This window comes from Tamandua tetradactyla, chromosome 23, assembly GCF_023851605.1.
Source record: "Tamandua tetradactyla isolate mTamTet1 chromosome 23, mTamTet1.pri, whole genome shotgun sequence".
NCBI classification, from domain to species: domain Eukaryota; kingdom Metazoa; phylum Chordata; class Mammalia; order Pilosa; family Myrmecophagidae; genus Tamandua; species Tamandua tetradactyla.
Genome location: NC_135349.1, coordinates 9,671,234 through 9,698,497, shown reverse-complemented (window position 1 = coordinate 9,698,497; position 27,264 = coordinate 9,671,234). Strand labels below are relative to the sequence as shown.

Here is a 27,264-nt window from a genome sequence, read left to right as displayed (position 1 = left end):
AATTTTCTGTTGCACATAATCTAACTCATTTAAACAATCCAAACACAGGGAGCCCAGAATAAGAATGAAGGCCTTTTATCCTGTATAGCTTAATGTAATGCCTGGACACATCCCAGAGTATATTAAGCAGATAATCAAAAAGTTTCGGCAAAGTCCCTTGAGGGATGGGAGAAAAAATATGGAACTATTAAATTTACCACTGGGGAAACCTCTAATAATGTCTCAAGCATTAGGGACACCCAAGTCAATAGGCCAAGCCCTTGATCTTGAGGTTTGCTTTTGTGAAGCTTATATATGTAGCAGAGAAGCTTAACCTACCTATAGGTATGCCTAAGGGTTACTTTCAGAGGACGTCTTCTGTTTTAAGCCCAACTCTGCAAGTGAAATCACTGCCCTCCCCGTACGTGGGACCCGACATCCAGGGGTGAAAATCTCCCTGGTGGCATGGGAGATGACTCCCAGGGATGAGTCTGGCCCTGGCACTGTGGGATCAACAATTACATCCTGACCAAAAGGGAGAAAAGAAGTGTAACAAATAAGGTATCCGTGGCTGAGAGAGTTCAAATAGAGTTGAGAGCCTACTCTGGAGGTCACTCTTACACATGCTTCAGTTAGACATTGCTACCTACTATACCTTGCCAACCCCCAACCAAAACCATTCCAACCAATCCTAAAGAACACCTACAAACATTATATAAGATTCTACAAAGGTTCCATGCACTAGGATAACATTCCAGAGAACTACAACCTCTAGATGGGTCCCTGGATCAGGTAAGTCCTGAAATGCAGAGGGCCCAGCCTCTCCAAAACATCAACTAGTTCCATCCCCCTATTCCATATTACCAACAGCCCCTTCCAAAATGAAAAAGTTAGAATGGGCAGAACCCAAATACCCCTGAAGAGTGGGAGAAATCAAAGTTGATGGTGGAATTACACAGAGAAGGTAAGGTTTAACAAGCAAGTATGACTGCTGAATCATTACACTGGTATTTCTTTCAGTCTCCAGTATCTTAGAGCAGCTAAAAATAAAAACCTAAAATGGTGGAATTGGAACCCATACCAAACTCTGAAATCTGTCCTACAAATAATTGTCATGATATGCTCTGAAATTTATTGCTCTTTAATATATATGCTATTTTTCACAAAGAAAACAAAAAAAATATTGCTTCTAGCTTTCACGGTTTTGGAGCAGCCAGAAGGAAAAATCTGAAAGAGTGGAATGGTAACCCACAATAAACTCTGAAATCTGTTCTGTATCTACTTATTGAAGTATACTTGGAAAATCATTGCTTTTTTTCTCTTTTCTTTGTATATATGTCATATTTAACAATAAAAAAATTAAAAAAAAAACAGTGAGCTACTATCTCACACTAGAATGGCTACTGCTAAAAAAAAAAGCACCGAAATTAACCCGTGTTGAGAGGATATGGAGAAACAGAAATAATTGTTCATTATTGGTGGGAATGTGTACTATACTGCAGCCACTACAGAAACAGTTTGGCAGTTTCTCAGAAAGTAAAGAACTATGATATGACCCAGCAATCCCACTTCTAAGTATACACAAAGAACTGAAAGCATGAACTTGAACAGACATTTGTACATGGGTGGTCATAGCAACATTATTCACAAATGCCAAAAGGTGGAAGCAACTGAAGTGTCCATCAACAGATAAATGGATAAACAAAATGTGGTGTATACATACAGTGGAATATTATTTGGCCATAAAAAAGAATGAAGTCTTGATGCATGCTACAACACAGATGAACCCTGAAGACATCATGTTGTGTGAAATAAACCAGACACAAAAGGAGAAATAGTGTATAATCTCATTTATATGAAATAAGCAGAATATATATATTCATAAAGTCACAACCTAAAATACAGGCTACCAGGGGCTGGGTGAGGGAGGGAAATAGGAGTTCATGTTTAATTGCTATGGAGTTTCTGTTTGAAGAAAAGAAAAGTTTTTAGCAACGGATGATGGGAATGGAGGCACAACTTTGGGTATACAATTAACATCACTGAATTGTATGTTCGAAGAGGGAAAAGGGAAATTTTAGGTTGCATATAAGATACCACACACACACACACACACACACACACACACACATATACACACACACTCCCCTAGAACTGTACAACACAAAGAGTGAACCCTAATGTAAACAGTGGGCTAAAGTTAATAGCATAATTATAATAATATTGTTTCATGAATTGTAACAAAGGTACCACACTAATGCAAAATGTTAATATTAGGGAACATTGCATGATATTTCTGTAAAACTGCAACTGCTCTAATTAAAAACAAAAACTTTGAGAGAAAAAAAAACCTGTTTCCTTTAAAACCAGTGTCGTCATGGAGCACTCAGCCATGAGCAAGGAGCACTCAGCAACGTGACCATGAGCACTGAGCAGTGCCTTTCAAATTAGGAAGAAGTGCAATTCCATGCCTGCTACCCACTCAGGGGAGGGCGAATGAAGACACTGCCAGATCTGCAGACATGGAGATACGGGCACCCTTCAACAAGGACCTGCTGGAGAAGGTCTATGCTCCCCCAACCCCCCAAATGAGAGCCTAAACCAGAAAAAAGCAGCAACATAACACACACACAAACCTGGGGCACAGGAGCCAGGGCCTCCAGACCAGGAGGGAGGTAAAGGGAGCCCTCCTGGGGTGGGGGGGCGAGTCAGGGCCTCAGCAGCCACCGCAGGCTGGGACCAGAGGCGCTGCCCTCTCCACATCTGAGAGATTTCCGTGTTTTAAGCGATTTGTGTTGCTGTAGCAGAGTTTAGGAATAAATTAGGAATAAACACAGAAAATTAATATTTATATAGTCAAGTTATATACACACTGAATACTTGAAAATTGATTTCAAGAGAGGCCAAAAAGAGAGATACGACAATCTGAGTACAGGAGCGAGAAACTTTCTGAGGCCTGAGTCCTCTCCATTCCTACAGAAGCACCCAGTAGATCAAACACCAAACCCTAAAAAGCCCAGTGGGATTAGCCTGCTTGCTACTTAAGAAAACAGAGATTGTCCTAGGGTGCAGGATTTAATAAAGGACAGGGGAAGTGAGGCAGGGGACTGTTTCTAAGGCTGTATAATAGAATTTTCATTAAAAGATGAAAATACAATGTTTTCAAAGAAAGAAAACATGCAACAACAATGACTACTTTTGGACAACTTTCATTTTAAAATGAAATACATTCACTCAAGTCGTAGGACTTCTTTTTGGGAAATTCTTCCGAAACGTGGTTACGGATAAGGCCCGCGCAGCGTTACTCGGCCCTGCTACTGCGCGTGCTCCCCAGGCCCTCTCCTCCGTGCCCGCTTTCCTAGAGGCTAAACCTGAGAGTTTCACCCTGACCAGGGCATGAAATGTTGGGTGGAGGTGGCTCTAAGCCATGGCGCTCCCAAGGCTGCAGGGACAATGAACAGCCCAGGAGGTTCGGCTCCAGGGGTGCCAGTGGGGAGCCACCCAGCCAGTTACTTGGAATTGTGCTATTTTTTCTTGTTAGCAAAGATTTTTTTAAATCAGTGAACCTTCTTTCTGATTTTCCTTCTGAAATCTTCACTGATCCATAAATTCTATATAACTGTTTTACTTCCCTTTTCTCCAAACATCCTATTTCTCTCTATTCCATATTCTGAAAATCAGATCACAGTGTGTTTTACATGAATTTCCTGCATTCACAGTCCAAGCAGCACTGCTATGCCATTAAAAATTAAGTGATCAAGGCAATATCAGCACTCTGCTTTTTTCTCCTATACCCCCAAATCCCCTTGGCAGAAAGGACAGGGCCGACTACACAACATCCCAAACCTGCTGCCAGGTAAGAAACACCTACTTGGAAAGACTTCAAGATCTGGGCCAAGAAAATAAACCTCAGAGCCCAGTGCCAGTCACGTGGAGTTGCCGGTGCTCTGCTCTGGCTGTCAGCAAATCACAGCGGAGGGAAAGCCCATGCTCTCTGGACAACCAGAAAAAGGCCTTGCAAGTCTTCTGTTGGTCTAAAAACCTCTGCTTCTATTTGCTGTGCATTTCAGAAGCTAATAGAGATTGTTCTTGCCCTTACTGCTGAACAGATTCCCTAAAGGGAGCCGCAGTCTGCACAGCAGTAGTAAATTCTGGACTAAAGTTAGCCCCATGGAGGCCTAGCAGTCTGGGAAAATAGAAGATGGGAAAAAATTCAAACAATTACTAGTCTCAACCGACATTAAGAGTCACAAGTAGCTTCATCTAAAATAGTCCTCCCACCATCTGGATCTGAAAGGACTTCCACTTTGCGATTTCTCCTCTCTACAGGATGCCTGCCACAGAATAGGAAAAGCCAAAGGTGCCACGTGTTGGATGACTCACATTTTTCACGTGTCCACTGAACATTTGACGTGGAAGCTGCTCATATCCAGGAGGCGGGTAGTCGCCCTGAGATATATTATGCAAACTGAGTGGGGTTTTAACATGTAATCAGATGTTTGTAATCATGGGGGCGGGGGGGGGGTGGGCAAGCCTCTGAAATAAAACTAAGTAACACAACATCAAAATGTCCCCCGATACCTGAGCAGTCCACCTCCCAGGACCAAGACTGACATCTCAAACAGGGTTATTCCTCATTAGCCCTGCTGGTGGGCACTCCAATTCTCTACTTGACCTTTTCATTTTGAGGCTAGAATAACCTTAGGATAATATATCAGACACTGTTCTAAATTCAGTCTTACTGAATTCCCCTGTAAAGCAAGTTGCTTTATAATCAATCACTCTTTCACAGAGGGAGGCGGTTAAGTGCCCAAAGTCGCAAAAGCTAGTAAATGGAAGAACAGATTCCAAATCAGATGGGTTATCTGCCGCCCAAGCCAGAGCACCCCCAAACACTGCACGGACTCCCAGCCAGATGGATTCTGGGCAAATCCAAAGGTCGGCCAGCTACAGAAGCTCAACTTCTCACAGGCTGAGAACTGCCATTTCCAGCGACAGTGTGTCCTGCATCCAGGACAATGAGGGAAAGTGAGGCTTCCAAATGGTAATTTCTCAGACAAGTGAAGCATCTGCCTTTAAACATTGGCCCTAATTTGCTAAGGCCTTGGTTAAAAAAAAAAAAAAAAAAGCACCACTCTTCCGACTATATTAATCAGAACATAATTCCATCATCTGTCGGTGACTCAGGCTCGGTAAATCAAGTGAAATCTATAGTGAAATCCTACATTCCTCAAAAATCTACTTGTAGGGAACCTTCCTGCACATGGAGCAGCCCCACCTGGCAAGGGTTTCTGCCCCTCTGGTCTCCTGCAATCATACTGACAGCTGGTCCTACTGGCCACTGTCCCTGCACTTGGCACTAAGGCCCCCCTTGCCTCCGATTTGCTGTTTAGTGTGTTAGGACCTTGAAAAAAAGACAGCCAGTACTATTAGAACAATGTGTAAAAAAAGGAGCTAGGTTTAAAATAGGTTTGGGAGAAGTCATGGGACACTCCTCTGTAAAAGCACATGGCTTGGGTGCAAACAGTGTATGCCACTTGGTCTAGTGGCTCAGTCCACTGGTAGCTACCTAAGTCCTGGAGAGTTCAACTTGGAAGATAGGGGTGGGGGGTCATGCTATTAATACATGAATTACATAAAACCAACCACCCCTTTTAAAAGGATCTAGACCAGTACTTCTCAAAGTGCATATGCATCACCTGGGAATTTTATGAAATGTGGATTCTGACTCAGTAAGTCTGGGCCTGAGAGTCTATATTTCTAACAAATTCCAGGTGTTGCTGGCTCATGAGTCTAGATTAGAATAGCACTGTGCAATAGAAATACAATGTAAGCCGCATAAGTCATTTTAAATGTCAGCAATTAGCCCCAAGTCTAGCTAGGTAGCCTCCCCCACCCCCTGCCCACCTCCATCCCCAGCCCACCCTCAACATCTTAACCAAGATGTAAATTTCAGATGTATACAAATTTAGGAGAATGAACCCCTAGATGTGCATCTCCCAGCTTCAGCCTTGTTTCATCCATACCCCATACTGAGAAGTTTTTAAAAAATACCAAAGCCTGGGGCCCACTCCCAGACAGAACCACCCCCAGCCCCTGGGAGCCAGCAGTAAGGCAACCCTTGGAAAACAGCTGAGAATGGCACTGAGTAGGGAGGGTCCCCAAGGGGCCTTAGTACAGCACCTGGAAGTCTCTACCCTGAAGTATGCCCTTTCTCTAAGCCCTGGGGGAGGCTCTAACCCTCCCCCAGGGCCACATGATCAGCTGTAGTAGCGGGGCTGGGGGACCACAAGCTTCCAGAGAAAAATAACCAGGAGGAGGGTAAGCCCCAGAAGAGAGACCATCAAACTGAACGACCTACCCCAAAGAGAGCAGAGCTGATGGAGCTGACGGAACAAGAACTTCAAATGAGCACTGTGAATAACTAGCAAAGAGAAACATAGCTGTGGGAAATAGGAACAAGCAGTCTTACAGCACAACAAAATGAGGGGGACAGTTCAAACAACATAATTGCAGAAATAAAGAACTCCAAGTGAGGGTTAAATAACAAGACACACACAGCTAAAACACAAATCAGTAAGCTGGAAGGCTAAGGCCAGGGACTCTGGTAGAAGGGGACACAGAAGGATTAAGATGGAAGGAATGAGGCAAAAATTAAGAGAGATGGAGAGCAGAAGTGTCAACATCTATGCAGTGTGAGTCCTAGAATGAAAGAAAATATCTAAAGAAATAAGTGCTGAAAATTCCCTAGAATTAAAGAAAAACATAAGACATCAGAATGAAAGGACCCATAAAGTGCCAAAGAAAATACACAAAGAAAAAAAATCCAAATTTAGATACAGTAGAGTGGCATTTAAGAGCAAAGATAAGGATAAAAACAAAAATCAGATTTACCTACAAAGAAATAGGAATCACATGTCATCAGATTTTCCCACTGCAACTATCTAAGCAGAAAAGAAACAGGATGATAATTTCAGCAATGATGAAAAAGAATTTCAACCTGAAATTTTATATCCAGCTAAATTATCATTTAAGTGTAGGGTGTAATAAGTGTATTTTCAGATTTTTAAGGACTCACAAAGTTAATACATAAAACCCCTCTTTAAATGCATTCTCACTAGAAATACTTATGAGAAAATAATCCTGAAAGTAAAAAATGTCATATGGGAATTGTGAGGAATATCAGTGGAAAAGTCAGTTATTGCTTAAATAAATCACAAGAAAACACAAACAAAAACTAAGAGCAAACACACACATTATACAAATATATACAGGGACTGTCGAGAACTAAAACTCTAGACCAGCAATTCTCCCACTTTAGCAGGCATCCATAATTCCTAGAGGGCTTGTTCACAGACCATGCACAATAAAATCAGAAATCAATAAAATCAGGAGAGCTATTAAAGAAGAATGTCAAAAATCTAAAAGATACTACTTCTTAATCTGTAGTTAAAGGGGAAATCCCAAGAGAAATTACATAATATTACAGCTGAATAAAAATGACAGCATTACTTGCTTAAATTTGTAGAACGCAGCAAAAGCGATACTTGGAAGAAATTTTGTGGTTCCGAATATACTCATCAGAAACAAAAATGAATTCAAATAAAAAAGATAAGTACTCAAAGAAGTTAGGAAAAGACAGTGAACTCAAAGGAACAAGAATGAAATAAAGATGAGAAATCAACCATGTAGACAAAAAGCAAAGGCACACAGATTGACCAAACCAAAAGCTGATGTTTTTAAAGATTAATGAGACAGAAAAAAACTCAAGAGGGAAAGAAAAGAGAAATGTTGTAATTTCTGTATATTCAGAAATACAGAATATAGAAAGAAAATGAGAAACAGAGATAAAACAGATTTACAAAAATAATTATGAAAATATTATGAACAATCATAAAACAATTAGTTTTAAAACCCAAATGAAATGAGTTGAAAGATATAAAATGCCAAAACTGGTACAAGCATAGAATAATTGACTAGGTCAATAACACAGCGAGTGAAACGGTCACCTCCTCCGATCCACCGCGCAGTCTCAGGCCTAGGTTTTACACATGAGCTCTAAGAAATTTAATGTCCAGCTAATCCTCATCTTATTATACAAATTATTACAAAAAATCTCAACCCATTTTAGGAGACTCAATTCCAACTGCATAGGACAAAAAAAATTAAAAGCCAATTTCATTTAACTAATATAGATCTGAAAAGAGTAAATGAAATCCAAGAGTATTTTTAAAATATGAGAAGATCTGATCCCAGGACTGCCCTCATGAGTCAGCATCAGCGCTCCAATAATTGCCACTTAACCACATTCAGGGAGGAAGGGGTAAAAATCATATGGACACGAATCCATTTTATGGAAAAGTATCTGCTAGAAGTCAACACCTATTTATGATAAAAACACTCAGAAAACAGGTTAAGGTAGTCACCTGATTAAAGTACCTACCCAAATCTCCTTTAGGCACATTCCCTGCAAGATGAAGAAAGAAAAGGAGCATCAAGACACCGCTACAAAAGCGTCCTTTTTTTTTTTTGCATATGATACTAACATTTCCAGAAAAAAAAATAATACAAACAAATGAACTTGTAAACCTAGTGTGAGATTCAGCAAGCTTGCCAGTTTCAAAATTCAACAAATAACACAACTGTGTTCCTGTATACCAGAACGATCAATTCGAAATTAAAACAATAATGATAATATATACCAGTCACAGTAACTACAAAAACTTCTTAAGATCAAGGGATTAATTAATCTAATACAGAATGTGTAAGACTTTATGGGAAAAGAAGACCTACACAGAGAGATAGCCTTGTTCAAGGATGGTACAGCTTGAAATTATTAATTCTACCCCACATTTACCTATGTACATAATGCAAATCAAATAAAAATTCCAGCAGAACTTAGGGGGAACTTGACAGAAATGTGTATAATAGAATAATGAACATTGAATAGCTAAGACATTTTGAAAGAGAATAGCAAAGAGGTCAAATTCACCCAATCAGAAATGAGTGCATGGTAGAAAGCCATGATAATTAAAAGAGTGCGATACCAAAGAGACACAGACGTGTGGACAGGCAGCACACATACGGGGACTTGCATAAGGCAGCGGCAGCTTCCCAAATCAGGGGGAGAAGATGGACTATTCAGCACATGGTGTTGGAAAAACTGACTCGCTCTTTAAGTACTATAACTATCTCTCACTCCACAAAATTCAACTCCAAACAAAATTAAAGACCTAAATGCAAAAAGGCAAACCTATATTGCAATAGAAAGGTAAATATTTCTGTGATCTTGGGTGGGGAAATATCTCTTAAATAAGTCTGGAATAACACAAAGCATGAGGAAAAAATGACAGATTTGACTTCATCAAAATGAAGTTTTTCTATTTATTGAAGGACACCAGACACAAATCAACAAACAAGGCAGTAACAGGGAGAAGGTATTCACAACAGCAAAAAACAAGAGGATTAACAAGAAGAACACAGAATAACCTCCTGCAAATCAACAAAAAAGAAAGTAAACCCATTTAAAAGAAAAAAAAGGGCAAACTACATAACCAGGCAATTTGCAAAACGGGAAATCTGCAAGCTAACAAGTATAAAATGAGGTTTACAACAAGTATAAGTCTTACTGGTGATCAGAGAAACATCATACAATGCTGCAATACCACTTTAAAACCATGAGAAAAAGCAAAGAATATATAGGAAGTGATGAAGAGAAGGTGGCGGACCCTGGAAAGCAGGGTTTCCCACCCTGAAACTCCATGACCCCACTCCTGGGCATCCGTCAGATGCCACATGTGAGAATGTCCTGTGGGGGGTGGTGTTTGTGGCACCCGGGCACTGTCGCCAGGGAAACGGTCCGTGAGCAGGGCGAACTCCCAAGATGGAACCAGCGCAGCTATCATGAGCGAGGACAGCAATTTACAGGGAGCCACGTGGACAGAGCTAAAAAGCAGCAAGGAATAGAAAAGACATTTATAGTACGATACCGTATTTATTAATCAAAACCTCCTATACACACAGAACAGGCCACATCTTTTACAAGGATAGATGTACATAAAGGCACATTAAACAAACAATAAAGCAACCAGCAACATGTCCTTAAACTTGCAACATCGTGTGAAGTGGGCTGTGCCACAAGGAGAAGAGGGTTGGTTCTCTCCCAACTGACAGACCCACAGGCAGATACACATACACAACTGAAAAAGATTTGGTATTTTGCCCCTGGAACTTATGGAACCTGTCAATTTAATTCACAAGTCACACCAGGTTCTAATTATACTTAACTGAATATTAACCATTTTAATTGCTTAATGTTTTATTGGCTGGATCTACCGTACTGGGGGACATCTGGCTTGGCAAATGGGATTCTGCTTGCCATTAGAAATGAGAGCTTAGAGAACACATTTTCTCCTCAGGCTCTCACCTGGGCCTCACCCACCACCGGCGTCTGCAAAAAGCATTCCCTTTAGTTCCACACCAAGCCAAAGCAGTCAAGAAAAATTCTGCAGGATCTGGATTTTAGCTGCAATATTCTCGTGTCGGGAAGCTTTCCCAACTGCACGGGACAGAAGATCCCACGGAACGTGTACGTTCTATTGGGCCGCACCAGTGCCGGGCTCTGCCGGCCTCAGCTGCTGCTCCCGCTGCTCCCGCTGCTCCCGCTGCTCCCGCTGCTCCCGCTGCTCCCGCTGCTCCCGCTGCTCCCACTCGCAGCGGCCTTGCCCCTCCCCTACGGCGCCAAGATGGCGGCCTCTCCTCACCAAGCGGTGTCCGCGGGCAGAGAAAGGACAGCTTGGCCTGGCCTCCTCCGGGAGAATAAGCCCGGAGGCAACTCCGCCTGCCATCCCTGCCTCAGAAATGAAGGTCAAACGCCCACCAGGCCCACACAAGCCAGTGGCTCAGGAGGAACTTGCTGGGGAGTCAGGAAGGAAGGCAGGGAGGGGGGAGCAGCGAGCGGGCCCTGCCCTCACTCTGAGGGCGCCATAAAGCGCAACCGTCCCACTTTACGACAGGGGTTCCAGAGGGGGATGTATGACAGGGGTTCCAGAGGGGGATGTACGACAGGGGTTCCAGAGGGATGTCGCAGCGGCACGCGGGGGCCACGGGACGGAATGCAGTGGGGTAAGGACTGGGGCGGGCGGAGCTCTGGAGAACAGCAGCAGGACCGTGAGTGACAGGGTTATGATATGATTCAGCCACCCCGCGCCAAGGCCTTTACCAGGAGAACTGCCCACACACGTTCACACAAAAACCTGTACACAAACGTTTACAGCGGTTTTTCTTGGAAGTTCAAAACTATATACGTGTATGGCCAAAAAGCAAAAACTCAAATGCTCACTACCTAATGAGTGGATAAACAAAAGGTGGTCTGTCTATACGGTGGAATATTATTCAGCCATAAAAAGGAACGAAGGACAGATAGATGCTACAAAATAGATGAACCTGGAAAACAGCATGCTAAGTGAAAGCCAGACACAAAAGGCCACATGTACGATTCCATTCACATCAGTGTCCACAGAGACAGGAAGGAGGTCAGCAGTGGCCCAGGGCTGGGGGAGGGGAGGGACTGATGGCTCCTGGGAATGGGGTTTATTTGGGGGAGTGTTGGAAATGTCCTGGAATTAGACATGGTGATGGATGCACAACATTGTGAATATACTAAAACCAATGAATTGCAGTTTTAAAAGATTAAAATGGTGACTCTTGTATGTATTTTATCTAAAGTTTATTAAAAGAACTGAGGCATTGAGACACTGTACAAAAGGAGCCACTCAGAAAAAAATTTTTCCAAGAGTACTTGGCACCATTTTGGCCCCAAAACATCCAGCTTTTAAAAAGGAGTTGTAGGGGTGCAAGGGTAATTCAGTGGCAGAATCCTTGCCAGCCATGCTGGAGATCGGGTTTGATTCCTGGCCCAGGAACTTCCAAAAAAAAAAAAAATTTTTTTTCAACAAACGGTGCTGCAATAACGGGACACTCACATGGAAAAAGAATGAAACTGAGGCCCCAGCCATACAGCAAACAAACAAACAAAAAAGAGTTGTGCCGCCCAAATGTTTCCAAGTCCTGCTCTTCCTTGAAAACAAAAAGAGTCTATAAAACATTTAGTCATTCTAATAGACCTATCCCAAATACCTGCCACAGCTCTAGCTTCTGAAACAAGGGGCACCTTTGCCTGTACAGCACGGTCTGCATATTAAATGGAGAAAACTCAGTAGACAGCATCAAAAATAATTCTTTCATCAGAGAGATGAACGAATCAGCGCTTTTAAAAGATGCCCTAAATATATAAGATTCCACAAGGGTTCCATGTACTAGTGTAACTGTCCAGAAACCTACAACCTCCAGGGGGGTCCCTGGACCAGGTAAGTCCTGAAACCCAAAGAGCCCAGCCTCTCCAGAATATCAAATAGTTCCATCTCCCTACCCCGTATTAGTGACAGACCTTTCCAAAATGAAAATGTTAGAATGGCCATAGCCCAAATACCCCTAAAGAGTGGGATAGAAAGATCAAAGGTGATGGTGGAGTTATACAGAGAAAATAGGATTTAACAAATGAAAATGATTGCAGAATCATTAAGTTGATAGTTCTTTTCATCTCCAGTATCTTAGAGCAGCTAGAAGTAAAAACCTAAAATTGTGGAATCGTAACCCATGTCTAACTCTGAAATATGTTCTACAACTAATTGTGGTGCTGTGCTTTGAAATTTATTGCTTTTTTTGTATATATGTTATTTTTCACAAAAAGGGGGGAAAAAGTCGATTGTAATGATAAAAAAATTTTATGCCTTCTAGTCTCCTATATTCTGGAGCAACTAGAAGGAAAAATATGAGAGAATCATATGGTAGCCCATGACAAACTCTGGGATCTACTTGTTGAAGAGTGCTTTAAAAACTATTGCTTTTTTTTCTTTGCTTTGTATATATATATTGCACAATTAAAAAGTTATTAAAAAGATGCCCTAAGCCTTTCAAACAATAGATAGGCACCTCTCAAAAACAAGGCCAGGGAGGTGACACCTGCGTGCCACCAGTTAAAATCCGTTTCAAGAAACTTCCTTGTGAAAGCAGCTTGCCGGCCAGTATGTCACATGGGTTGTGCGAGGATGGGGCTGATGGGAGCAGCAGGTGCCCCGACCCACTGGGCACCTCCTGTCAGCAGTGTGCACCCCACTCTTAACTTGGGCAGGCCTCAGGCCCCCGACTAAGGGGGAGACAAGGAGCAACCAAGCTGAAGCAGTAGAACAGCGAATTGAGGTGGATGGAGATGTCTCAGCAAGACCCACCTCTTCCAACACAATATAAAACACCTGCTCTTTGCAAATGGGATGGAGACTTTCTGAGAAGTATAGAAATGCAAACTCCATTTTGGGGGCTGAAGGCTCGGATTACTGTGCCCGGAAGCCCTGCGCATTCACCTCCTGGAAATAATACCGCACAGTAATGCTTTTTCACTTTCCATCTCCCACTCGTTCATGCCGCCAGGTGGTTCCCATCAGCGTCTCCCTTGCTCCACGAGCCACCTCTCCCGTTCTTGAACCCTTGGTTTCACTTAAACATGCCCTCCCTCCCATTTCCTGGGGGAGGAGGAGAAACTCACAAGATCCTCAGCGTCCCTCTAGGTACCCCCAAACTCACACTCCTGGCACAAGTGCTTCTCTACCTGCCAACACACCCGCGTCTCCCCGCGTCCTAAAACACCATGGCCCTCACCCTTCCCTCCATGCACCACGGGGCCCTCTTTCTAGGGCACAGCCCTCACGTCTCACTCATTCCTTCCCAGGAAGCTGCTCCCGGAGACAGGGGGACGCAGAGGGCACCCCATGCAGGCCAAAGGCAAAGGCAGCCCCTGGCCCCTGCGTGTCCTCATTCAGATTCGGAACAAAAACTGGCTTTCCTAAGTACCTAGCAGACGTGAACCCCTCCAGCAGGCTGCAGCTGACTTGCCATCAGGTATCACACTTTAATTAGTCATTGTAATTGAAGCTGAACGTAATTAATTACATAATTTTGAAGTATTCAAGTTTAATTCCATTAAAATTACATCATGAAACTGGGGAATTACAAAGGATTACTGGCAAAAAGCAAATAGGGATGAATAAAAAAACTCCAGGCTTACTCCACGCATGTGAGCCACCGAAACCTACGCGGCAGGGTGGAGGCTGGCACCCCGCCTGCTTTTAACAAGCCTGTGGTACCCTCACAGATGGGTACCTGTGCAGGACCCCATTCTGGAAGCACCAGCTCCCTGCACAGCAGGCGCCAGGGACACTGGCCTGATGAATGCTCGGGTTTCCTGGACCCTAAGGACAACTGCCTGCGTCTCAAAACTCCTGCATGCACTGCCTCTGCTGCCCCTTTCACGGTGCTCCCTGTTGCCTCAGTTTCCTCTGCCGATGACCCAGGACCATAATCTACTTCTAGGGCCGCTAGCTCCACCCCAGGTCCTCCAGGCAGCTGTCTCCTCGGGTCTTGTGGCTCACCCGGCCCCACCCCCGGTGGTGCCCTCCCCAGAAAGGCCAGACCCAAGATGCCTCCCTCCTCCCACTGCCCCGCCTTCCCCCTGCACCCCCAGACTCCAGCCCCTGTCTGCACGGCTAACATCTCAGCATCTTCTCAGTCAGTCCCACTCCATCTCTCACCTACATTACGACTGCTACATTCTTCTGGCTCAATTCCTCCTCACCAGTCCCTCCTTACTCTGGTCTGCCTTTCAGACAGGGCTTCCAGAAGGATCCTCCAAACACAAGAATCTGAGCGCTGGGCTATCCCTCTTCAAATTAAAACTCTAGGAGTGCTCAGTGCCATCAGGACACAGTGAGAGCCCGAGGGCGGGGAGAGGGGTGGGTTTGCTAAAGGTCCTGCTGGTTTTCCCCACAGCACTTGACACTTGAACTGCATAGCTTACTTATTCATTATGTTTATTACCCCACTAGAATGTAAGCTCCTTGAGGGCAGAGCAGAACACCGTGCCTAGCACAAAGAGATGCACAACAGACTCTGCATAATTGACTAGATAGGTAGATGAAGCCAGGTGGCCCAGGCCCACCTTTCCAGACCCCTGCACTGTACCCCATACCTCAGACGCAGCCAGCCCCCTGCAACCTGAGACTATTCTCTGGGTTTTCCGACCAGCAGGGCCTGGGTCTTATTCCTCCTGGTACCCCAGGGCCTTGAACAGAATCTAGTGCCACCCCCTGGGAACACAAAGCTACGCTCAGTGAATGGATGAATGAGTGGCCCAGTCTATGCAAAAACTAAGTGGCTCCAAAAACAAACAAAACTGCAACAACCTCATTCAAACTGCTGCAGTATTTTAAAGACCAAGGCACATTTTTCCTATTTTCTTTTTAAATTTCTTAATTCCATAAAAAAAACAATCTGCATCATCACACAAAAAAATCAGGCCTGTGAATCCAAAGCTGCCTAAAGGCTTGGTCTTTTTGTGACAATTTTTTGAGAAAGGTAAGCTAAGCTCTCAGGAGTGTCCTTCTGGTGAGGCAGACTGCTCTCCAAGGAAACCGACACTGCCTGCATGTGTAATGAGACCAAAATCACCTGGTCCTTCCTGCAAATTCCAGGTGATGTGCATGGATCAGCGCCAGTACCACTACGGTGACTACATCAGCCAGCCTCCCAGGGAGTCTCAAGACTGGGATTTTGTCCTGACCATCGAGGGTTTAAAATGCAAATAATAGTATTTGGGAGCAAATGGCTCCCCAACACCCACGACAGGCGACTTCAAGGCCAGTATCTCAGAAAAGAATCTTGGGTGGCACCAAGCATGCCACACAGTGCTCACACCAGTGCACAGCTGGGTAGTAGGGCCTCTCTCCTCCAGCCCCTGCCCCAGGCCCAGGTCCCAATACAATACTAGGCCTCTCGTGCCTGACATCTCCCCAAACCGCTTTGCACAGATGTGCTTTATGCACACAGGGGGCATCTGAGAATAGCAAGTGATGCCACAAGGTGGGCCACTTCCACCTGGACACTGTGATTGCACCCCGACTTGTGGGTAAGGTGTGCCGGCATTGCTCCTCCCCAACCTGGAAACGTGAGCAGCATCCTTCTGTCTTTTCAGGGCCCAGGCCAGGGGAGGCACTATGTAACTGCACAGCTTCTTGGGTCCAGCAGGATTTCCGCCGGAAGGGGTTGCCCATTGGTCAGCCCGGTGGTTTCATGCACACCTCAGGATTTACTTCAATCCCCAGCAGCTCACCAGCAGGAAACTCAGAACCACCTCCAAGCGAGCTCATCTCGGAGGACCAGTGGATGGTGAGCCCTTGAGTCTCCTCTACACGGCAGGGATGAGGCTTCCTCCACAGGGTGACTGAATGGAGAAAATAAAATAATAGAGGGCCTCAACCATGCCTTCCTGTGGTCCATACTCAGGAAATAGGTGTGAGGGTTAAAATAATAATAATAATAATAATAAAAGTTCTTGTCTAGTCACCAGTAGACATGAAACCAGTACAACATATAGACTCCAACCCTCCAAGCAACACTTTCCCTCTCTCCACTCCTCTCCCTGAAACCTCCCAGTGGTCCTGGACTGAGAAGGAGGGAAGCAATCATTAAACTCTTCCCTCCCCATCTCAAAGGATGCTCAGCTCTCACGTGTCACCCAGCCAAGGTGCAAACAAAATCCTCCACAAGCTTCAAACCCCAGGTTTCAATCAACGCCTTCCAAGCTTCCGCATTAACCTCTCTACTGTACTTAAACCCTCCTTTTCCCCAAGGCTCTCTGCCTAGAATTTCTACTGGTCCCTCATAACCAACATATTCCTCAAAAGGGGGACATCCTCTTCCTCTCCTTTCTCCCCATCCCTGTAGGTGAGGGGTCCACCCGCCATCTGCCACTCAGCACCCCCTCAGTGACGTCCTGGCAGTCCTCACTCCCCCAAATCCGCCCAAACGCTTGTGCAGCCAGACAATGACATCACCTCTATCAAAATATCCTAGGTGCTTTCTGTGACTACATGAAAAGCAGAGAAGACATGCAGGCCGCAAAGGCCCTGCTCTGAAAGGGGCCCACCCACGGCAGGATCTGGCCCACGAGCACGCCCCTGTTCCCACGAGGGGTTCTGGGGGCATGAGCAACATGCAAGGCATTTCTTCACTCCTGACACCAAAACCTTCATGTCTCCTGCTCCTTGCATTCTTTCACTTCTGCATGGTTCTGATAATTACAATACAGGCTTTCGCCATTCATCTGGGGGAGTTTCCTCCCATGCAGGCTGGAAGCAGAGTCAAAGAATAAATCTCGGTCCAAGAATTGTTCTGCCCAATTCTATTTTTAAAAATGTGAATTTTTCATCTTTTACATGCCACTGATACAATTATGTACAGCTTAACTAATGTATATGCCACTTTGCAAAGGACGAATTTAATAAATGAGAATCAAAAAGGAAACAAACATCAACAAAAGTATTCCATCAGTGTACCTATCTGCCACTCTCAAAACACAGCTATTTTAATATCACTGTCTTACCTTTTACAATGTGGAAAAGAACTAAGTTCACTGGCTGAATGAATCCAAAAGAAATAAGACAGAGGTCTGGCCCCTTGAGCACAGTCTCTCATTCAGCAGTTTCTGGGGCCAAGTGTGGTGGTGGGCAGCCAGCGGGGTCAGGCGCGGGCCCTGCCAGGCAGGCCAGGGCAAAAAGTGAGTTTACAACTATACCAGGTGGAGCTCAGGGGAAATGCCAGGCAGGGTGCTGCAGTGGGTGCCCCAACAAAGACACTGAAGAAGAATCCAGAGCTCTGCAGAGACTTCACAGAGACAGCCCCACCCCACCCCACAAGGCACCCCACAATTGTTCTGCTGGAAAGCTCCCTTCTTCCCGAAGCATGCAAAACCCCACTTTACCTCCTCTCCAGGGGGCTTTCCCTGCCCCCTCCCCACCACCTGCTGCAGATGCCCTGCTCTGCCCTCCAAACCCACTGGCACACCCGCCCACAGAGCTATCCTGCCCATCACAGCCCCCAAGAAGGACATCCAGCCCTCCAGGCTAGAAACCACCACTGTCCCACCCTGCATCACCGGCACCTGGCACACAGGGGCTCTGTCAGTATTTGCTAAAAGGAAAACAGAAGGAATGCATGAATTAAGACATGATCCTTCAGACGTAAAGAAGGGAGGATGAGGGAGTTTTCCAAAATGAGCAGAGCCTGGGGTCCTTTCTTGCTGGAGCAAATGGTTTGGGCAAGCTAGAGATAGCCATCAGGACTCTCTCTGTCCGCCAAGAATGTGGGCTCCGCCTGTGCCAAAGCAAGCATGGTGGGTGTTCACGGAGAGGAATGGCATGATGAAACCAACGGTTTGGGAAGAGTATTCTGGCAGCCACATCTATAATGGATTGTGACCTGTTTCCAATGGACAACTTTGAAACAAGCGAATACTACACACTCGGCTCTCAAAAGCTAGAGAGATTTGGCCATTACATGCAAGAAGTCCCCCAAACCAACTACAAACACACACACGAAAGATTTCATTAAAGTATCAGAGTGTGTTAAAATGTCAGCATAATTACATACCAACAAAGAATCATGTAAAACAATCGCAAATCACTTTGTACATCCCTGACAATGACATTCAACCATAACTGGCGATATTTTTTCTCTCTCAATCCCACGGCCATGCTGACAAACAGTGGGGCCTGGGGTGAGGACTGGGTGGGGAAGAGGAGAGGCGACGGCACCCTCCCCCCAGGACAGCGCGCTGCACGGGATGACAGGCTGGTTTCCCCAGGGAAGGGGTGCCCTGCAACAGCCAGGGCTTCCTGTCCGGCTCCCTAGTCCCCACACATGCCTACGGAGCAGAAACATGACTCCAAACTTGAACTTGCCTCCCACTTGGCTGAATGATGTTACAGCACGCATTATTGAGCAAGCGTGGAGCTGAGCTACAGATGAAATGAAGCAACTCGAGTAAATTAATGCATCTAACTGGTTTCAATAAATGCTCCTGGGTTGACAATTTTCTGTTTCAAAACCGTACAACTTATAACATCTCTGCTGTGTGACTAGGAAGGGAAGATGGAAGCTGACTTATAGGTCTGCTCATAATTCTAATTGTAATTTCTGTATGTTGAAAACTAAAACACTTTTTCTTCTAAAAGGCTTGTGCTCTGTGGGCAGCTCTGTCTATACTCTTCATTAGGGCAGAGAAGAACAATGTGAAACAAATAATTCAGTGTACACAAAAGTGGACGGGTTCAAGTTCTGGGTCAACTACTGTGGTGAAAAACAGAAAATAAAGAACATGTTTCACCATTATCTGCCACACCTTTCACAATGATACGAAAGTGGTGATAGGAGCAACAGAATGTTCCCAGTTTCAGGGAGAGGGGGCAAAAAAAAATCTTTCCTAAATCTAATCATAAAAATTAAATGCACAATTCCCTCCAGCAAGAATCTTATTTTTAATTTTCATTTACATAGCATCTTTCTTCCAAGAATCTCAAAATAATGGCGCTCCACAAATACTTATTGAAACACACACACACAGTTGTCACAACAAAGCAGGGGGGCAGGCTTGGCAGGGCCGATGCAAGAGAGAAGGGCAAGAAGTGACAGGCAGAGGTGAAAGCCAGTGCTTGGGGCTGGCACGGCCCAGGCGGAGGCAGCACCAGAGCGGCCCTTCCTTTTCCAACAGCCCGTGGGCCTTGCTGATGTTTGCAGGTTCGGGCTCTTCAAGGCAAAGATCCATCCTCAGTGTCATTTACCATCTTCTATCAAGTTATTTTTCTCTAAACAGTCATTTCTCCCCTCAGAACAGGGGGAGAGGTGGCAATAAAACTAAAGAATCTCACAGACCTAAAATAACAACTCAACAAAGGTGCCTAAAATGAGCTCAGACTCTTTTTGGTCTTAAAAACGTAGAGCTATGTTAGGAAATAAAATATTAACAATTTATGAGGGGGACAGACCCAATCTACTCTGCTTTTAGGGGGAAGAAGTGGAGAAGCTTCTGAATTTTTTTTTTTTTTTTAAAAAGCTGGATGGACAGAATTTGAAAGTCTTACATTTAGCAAAAGGCTGTCAACACCCAAATAAATTTTTAATGACAGTAAGAATGACATTCTATTTCTCACGATTTCACAATGTTCACTTAAGAAAGAGCTAATTTGTCAATTTGTTTTTCCCTTAACCAAACTCAGAACACCTCACAACTAAATATAACATTTTAAAAAGTGTTTACAGCATGTACTTTTTGAGTAAACACAGACAAGAGAAAGAAGCCTTTAAGAAAACAAGGCCCTAGCTGGTAGACTTTGGATAATAATAAGCACCCGCTACCCCTACTGGAGTTTGAGTCAACTCTGGTCATTTCCTCCAACCTGAACTTCATAAATCACAAGTGACCAGAAGCTTCCAGGATCTCAGCTGTCAACTGATTGTGACTCTGCCACGTGCAAGGACAGTGGGCTGTCCACTCCAGTGCGGCTTCCATCCTATAGGTGTGGGCAGTTTGGCTGGTGTTACAGTTCACCTCCACATGCTTACTCAAATGAAGCAAAATCTAGTTAGTTTCATTAAACTCCCACCTGGCAATTTTTTTTTTTTTTTTTTGGTTGTTCTACAGCATTGGGCGGAAAATTCCCTCGGAAAAATATTCCCAATCCGGTAGGTCTGACTTTGTGCCTTAGGAACAAATGCAGGGAGCACTTCCTCGGAGTAGGGAGAGTCCTCGCAGTGGGCTCCCTACCAACCCCAGGGACACAGGAACCCCCAGGCTGCCCCAGCCCAGGCTCTAATAAACACAAAATTCCAGCCGACTGCTCTGGGCCTCCTGCCCTGGGCCTCCTGAGGCAGGAAGGTAAAGCCTTCAGATTACAATTAGGAAATTAACAAGCATTTATTTTGTGCCTAACATCATCCCATCAGAATTTAATTACCACAAAAATTAGAATTATTTTTATTAGATAGCTGTTTGCCTTTTAAAGGAAAGATCCGTTGGTGGATTTTGCAACAAATTAGATCTTTCAAAAAGAGTGGTTCACCCTTGTTATATATTTTAACCATGTTGTGTTCCGTCACTTGGGTGGCACAAGCACTTTAAAACATGTTTTAAGTCACAACCCAGGTGCATTAGTGCCTCAAAGCAGCTTCAGACACGTAGCCAATGAAGGCTGGTTAGCTTCCGCAGGGACATCTTTCCAGCCCAAGGCTGCTTCCTCTACCAGCTTTCTCAGAATAAAGCTGAAAAGAGGGACTGATTATAGCTCAGCAAACCCAAAGCTGTAACGGGACCAACAGCTCAGGACAAATCTTCGCTGTCTTCTTAAGTAAAATCCAACATACTAACATGTCATTCCTAAACCCAAGCCAAAATTTGGTTCTTAAACAAAAAACAAAACCCAGTTTTGAGGAACAGAGCTTCAAAACTGAAATGGGAAAAAAAGATTTAGACAATTCAGAGGGCCCCGCTATTAATATTTTACTGAAATATTCCCCTAAGCGAGTTAGTATTTTTGGTTACTATTCATAATTTTTTTTCCTTTTTTCTTTTGACATGGCAGGGTCTGGGAATCGAACCCGGGTCTCCAGCTTGGCAGGCGAGAACTCTGCCACTGAGCCACCATGGCCCACCCTTTGGATACTATTTAAGCTTATATCTCTAAAAGTAGAACTTTCAGAGAAAGAAATGTCTGAATGCTAAATCATTATCAGATTACAACAAAATGTACATTTTTAAATGCTCAGGTTAATAAACATTTATTAAGCCAGAAATCACTAATGGAGTCACTTCTTTGCTATAAAATTACATAATACAGATATGGAAGCGCTTGTCTAATTGCCATCAGAGTTCCTTTTTCACTCCATGATACATGCAGACACAGTGCCGCAGGACAGACAGTCAGCACGGGCACACAGGCGTCCAGGTCCCGAAATGGCATGCCCACAACGTCCAGGTAATTGAGGGGCCCCCTCAAATAGCTACCACAAAATGAATGGCTATAAGTAAAATGCGCCTCTGTGCTTTGCTATAACAAGATTCAGATATGGGATTCCAAGAATTCCACCTGTTTCCAATTAGATACGAGAATTGCTTGAGTGTTTAAACTACATTCACTTGCTACTTACACAAAACAATTCTTCCGGGTTTTTTGAACATTTAAGATATGTTAAATAAGATTAAGGGTCTGGTTTAAACAATCAGGGGCAGGAAATTTCAGCCGAAACCAAAACTATCTCTCTGCAGCCATAATGCACAGCTTCAGACAAAACAACAGGACAAGGCAGACAAATTTCTATCTTGACCACTACTTACAAAGATGAGACTTTTCAGGGAAACAATTATATTTTAAAAGGTTACATATTAAATAATATTAAGCAGGCTTTTAACTCATTTCTAAAATAGCTTATGATCCCACACATTAAAATAATATTTACAGTAACTTTTACGTAACATTTGTGTTACAGTCCATTGGATACACCTGCCTTTCTGGAATAAAAGTGAAACACTTACATGAGGTCAAACATGTGAACTATATGAAACGGTAGCACAGGTAGGAATTTAGCCTAGCTCTGTAGGTTTTTCACATGATGAATTTCTCTCTTTTTTAAAATTACAAATTTTCCCCCACCAAATCTGTCCTGCCTTCATTTCACCACAGATGTTCTCTGACTTTATAAATGAGCCGAGGGGACTAAGATATGCCATCTCGAGCCTTCTCTTCTCTGCTACACCGAATGTGAGCACAGGCCCGGGAGCAGCCGTCACCATTACCTGCTGCTGGTAAACCACGGTGGGTGTTTTCATTGCACAGCAAAAGGGTAGGGGGCTTTATAAACTGCCACCAAAGGACCGAGCTCCATCAGCTTATTTGACAGCATTTCTAAGATCAGTTCAGTGATGAGGAGGCAATAATTCCCGAGGGGATAGGCAGTTTGTCCCCTTTCCCTTTCCAACTCTGTCAGGATACTAATGTCTAACAGGAGAGGCACGAGGGAGAAGAGGCAGAAGATGGGGTCTCTGTGGACCCAACTGTATAATTCATCACTTCACCGACTTGCACCGAGAAAACAAACCCCACACACTGTTTCACACAGGGAAAAAAACACTTCAATGACGGGTAATGGCCCCTTCCCACACCCAATCTCAAAGACACTAATGTTCAAAGAAGCAAGAAAACAAAAACAGCAGCAGCGCAGAAGACCTTCAATTTGCTTACTCATTATTTTATAAAAGATACTCAATAGCATGCCAATTTTAAGTAATACGATATAATTCTTATGGGGAACAACAGTCTCAGATGGCCCTTATCATCACAGGGGAAGATGAAATAAAAGCAACCAGAAAGTAGACTTTCGGCAAAACTGAAATTGCTTTCTTATTTTGAAAAAGAGGAAAACTTTGCGTTTAGCTTTGCAGAGGCTCCTGAGAACTCGAAATGGAACGCCTTCACCATGGAGGAAGAAGAAGACCCAAAAGGGATGCCAGCTGATGGCAGACCCGTCCCCAGAAGTTCAAAGCTACTCCAACATATGGAGTTAGATGAACTTGCTTTAAAGAATGTCCTCTTTTCAAATGTGTATTTAAAAAGTAAATTTATACAATGGTGTTTTCCTTATTAAAAAAAAAAAAAGAGCCTGGTTTTTACGAGTCTGGGATAGGATAAAAACTTGTCCAACTAGTCTTAGCCAAAGCATTAAAACTTCCATACCACAGGGCTTTAGGACTAAAAAGGAAAGGAAATAGGGCCCCATCTTCACTTACTCCAAGGTGGCGGGAGACAGGGACAAGAATGCAGCCCTCGCTCACTGTGTCACAGAGGTGCAGGATTGGGTCCCCTTCCAGCTGAGACCCGGCCTCTTTAGCCTCAGGTGGCAATGTCACAACCCACCTCCGACTCCAGGGGCAACCTGATCTCGCCATGGGGGGTTCTGGAAAGATGAGATACATCCGAAACTAATGAATTCCCTCCCAAACTGCAGACCCGTTGGATCACTTACCATCTGGGGGAGCAGGGAAGACATTAAACCAGCTATCAGCTCAAAGGCCTCTGCAGGACCCAGAGAAAGAACTCTGGTGATGCGTAGTCAATGGAAGTTTTCACACATGCGATGAAGCAGCAACAGAAAACTGTCTCAAGCCAAATCGTTACCTACCACCAAAAGGCAGTGGGCACTCAATAGAGAGAATGAAGCTTGGATAAAGGAGTTTTGTTGTTGTTGTTTTCTTTTTTCCCCCCAATGTCAGTATCTCAAAGTTCATTCGAATAAAGTGAGAAGGAAACTTTCACTCCAACCCTAGAGTCACAGAGTTTAAGGTATGCATGATTTCCTGACAAGGAGCTAATCAGCAGAAGGGAGGGAAGAAGGGGGTAGGTTCGCACAGTTCAGAAAACCTAAAACTATCTAAACACCAAATCCATTTGCCTGGGATGTCACCTTAAGACAAGGAAAAAAAGAAAAAAAAAAAATATATATATATATAAGATTTGCCTCTTAAAACTCCACAACGGGTTTTACAGTAAGCACAGGAATTAAATTATGGTAAAAGGGAGCTATTTTTACTAAAACAGGGTAGACCAATTTATCAAAAATGCCATTCGGCTGTGTTCATTACATTCAGGAATCTAATTTACACAATGGACACTTTGAAGTAATCTATTTTAGCCAATAAATACTCAAACTCCATTAAGTTTTAATCTTATCGGAAATACATATTTCACATAGTCTTCCTCCTAGTTAAGTGAAAAATTTGGGGAAATTTCATAACGACTGAGTCTGCTTTAGCGTTCTGACATAGGCAAGAGCAGAAAATAAAGCATATGCAATTAAAGTTGTCAGACTCCATTTATGTACGTTTTAATCCAATCCACTTTGTCTCTTACAAGCCTGCATCTGGGGTTCATCCGCTTTACTATTAAAGGTATTGCAGGTCACTGTCACCCAGTGGTCCCGGTCAGGAAAGTTCAGCCAAGTCGACCTTCACGCACACCTTACTTGGCAGCGGAGCGGCCGCCGAGCGCCAGGCCGCCCCGGGCCCTCCGAGGCCGCCAGAACCCCCACCCCCACCCCCTGCTCCCCAACGTTCCCGGAGCCTCGAGCCCACCTGCCGCTCACCTTCAACTTGGCTCCGGCTACGCACACCATCCACCTGGCAGAGTCCCGGGGCTGTCCAGGGGCCGCAAGCGCGGAGCTGGCGCGTGCGGGGCGGATCCCGAGGGCGCACCGCTCCTCCGGGTGGGGGGCGGCCGGCAGGAGGGCGCCCCCGGAGCGCAGCGGCACCTCGGGGCCCCTGTGAGGTGCCCCGGCGCGATCCCGTCGCGGCGCCCGGGGCACGGTGCGCCGACGGCCTGGCACGCCGCAATCCAGCAGGGCCCCCGGGGCTTTGCTTTCGAGAGCCCGGCCCGAGAAGGCATTTCGCAGCGGACCCGCCGCGCGCTCCATGCCGCCGGCGGACTCCGCTTGGAGGGCTGTGTACGGGGGACAGGGCCAGAGTGCAGCCGGCGGCGGGCCACTGTGGACCCCCAGGAGCCCCCGTGGGGGGTTGGGGGGCCGAGGGCCGCCCGGCCCCGCGGCGACGAGGAAGTGCTCTCGGCCGGAGCAGACGGCGCGCCGGGACCAAGCGGGGGACCCTGCGTTCGGGGAAAGTTGCAGCCCTCCACCCGCTCCCGCTCCGGCACCCGCGCCCGCGGGGCGGTCCCAAGCGCACCGTCCCACCGGCACCGCGCGCCCCCGCCACTCCTCGCAAGTTTCCCCAAAGCGCTCCTGAGGGGCTCCCCGGGCGCGGAGGGGCAGGTCCGCGCCACTCCCGCAGGCACACAAAAGAACCGGGTGGCTGCGGGGTCTGCCGGGGGCCCCGCGGCGCTCCGCGGGACGTAAACAAACGCCGGGTCCGCGCCGGGAGCCGAACGCCGGGCGCCGGAGGGGCGGCGCGGCCCGGGCCCGCTGACAGGCGGGGACAGCGGCGGCGGCGGCGGCCACAACCCGGCCCCGGCCGGGGAGCGCCCGCCGGACCCGGCCGGCCGGGGTCGGGGCGCGCGGGGGCCCGCCCGGCCACCCGCCCGCCTGGCCGGAGCCGGGCCGCGCCGCCGCCGCCGCCACCGCCGGTGGCCGCTGTGACCCTCCCCCGAGCCGGCGGCACCACAGCGCCACCAGCCCCAGCTCCGCCGCGCCGGCGGCGGCTCCTCCAGGAGAGGCAGGCGCTTCACCCCCCACAGCAACTCCCCACAAACTTTCCCCGGGAATACGCGGGCCCGGGGCGCGGGGCGCGCGGACCGGGCGCCCCCGGCGGGCCGCAGCCCCCTCCCCGGCGCAGCCCCCTCCCCGCCGCGCCCGCCGCCGCCCGCTCCCCGCCGGCGCGCGCTCCCCGCGGGCCGCCCGGGGCCGCCCCCTCCCGGGTCCCGCGGCGGCGGTGGCGGCGGCGGCGCCGGGCCTGGGGGGGGGCGCCCGGGGTGGGGGCAGACACCGGGGGCAGCGGTGGCGGCGGCGGCTCCCGGCGCCATCTTGGGCTGATCGATGAATTGAACAAAGAGGATCAATTTCCGATCAGGCGACTTATCAATGGGGGCCGGGGAGCGAGAGGGACTTGTCCCCGACTCGGCCCCGCTCTCCCCGGCACCCCCCGCCTCCCCTCCGCCGCGGCCCCCCGGCGGCGAGGCAGCCCCCGGGCCCCGGGGGAGGCCGCGACCGCCCGCAGCCCCCACCCCCGGGCGAGAGGCCGAGCGAGGAGAAGCCTGACCTGCAGCTGCTGTAAATCAAAGCGCTTCCAATATTGAAACATCGATCCCACATTGGCCGCCATCTTGAGACATATTGAGACGGAGTGAGAGGCTGATAGAGAGGGGGCTGGAGTTCAGGAGCCGCCAGGAGGCAGCAGGCGGGCGGCGCCAAAACCCGGCCTGGAGCCGGCCGCCGCCGCCGCCACGGAGGAGCGCGGACTCCTCCTCACCGCGCCGCCGCAGCCAGGGCGAGCCCGAGCCCGAGCCGGAGCCGGAGCCGGAGCCCGAGGGCGCGGCGGCGGCCGCGGGCCGGGCCTGGCGCCCTCGAGCCCCCCGCCCCCCGGCCCCGGCGCCGCGCCCGCGACCCCCGCCCCTCCCCGGCCCCCAACCCAGCCGGCGACCTGCGCGGGCCCGGCCCCGAGGGGGCGCTGGAGGGCGGTGAGAGGGGAGCCCTGAGCCGCCGCGGGAGGCCCCGGGCCCGGCTCACCTGGGGCGCGCTGCCGGGGGACGGGGGGAGGGGAGGGTGGCGGTCGCCGGCCGCGGCCGAGCGCAGACCCTGCGGGGCCCCCGGCGGGCGGAGTGGGTTGGGGGCTGTTGGCCGCGC

The 27,264-nt window shown here is 47.0% G+C and overlaps 1 protein-coding gene across 8 annotated transcripts in view; it reads right to left on the bottom strand.

The window, feature by feature from the left end:
• Positions 1-26,880, bottom strand: part of CUX1 (cut like homeobox 1) — a 361,508-nt gene extending 334,628 nt beyond the window's left edge. For 2 of the 8 annotated variants that reach the window (XM_077140853.1, XM_077140854.1), the window contains exon 1: positions 26,681-26,880. In XM_077140853.1, the coding sequence (XP_076996968.1) occupies positions 26,681-26,743 (63 nt within the window). In that variant the 5' untranslated portion in view covers positions 26,744-26,880. Of the gene's footprint in view, positions 1-23,943; positions 24,096-24,827; positions 25,000-25,059; positions 25,420-26,680 lie in introns of those variants that run through there. The other 6 variants (XM_077140857.1, XM_077140858.1, XM_077140855.1 and 3 more) reach the window with 5 other exon arrangements.
• Between the last annotated feature and the right edge of the window lie 384 nt (positions 26,881-27,264).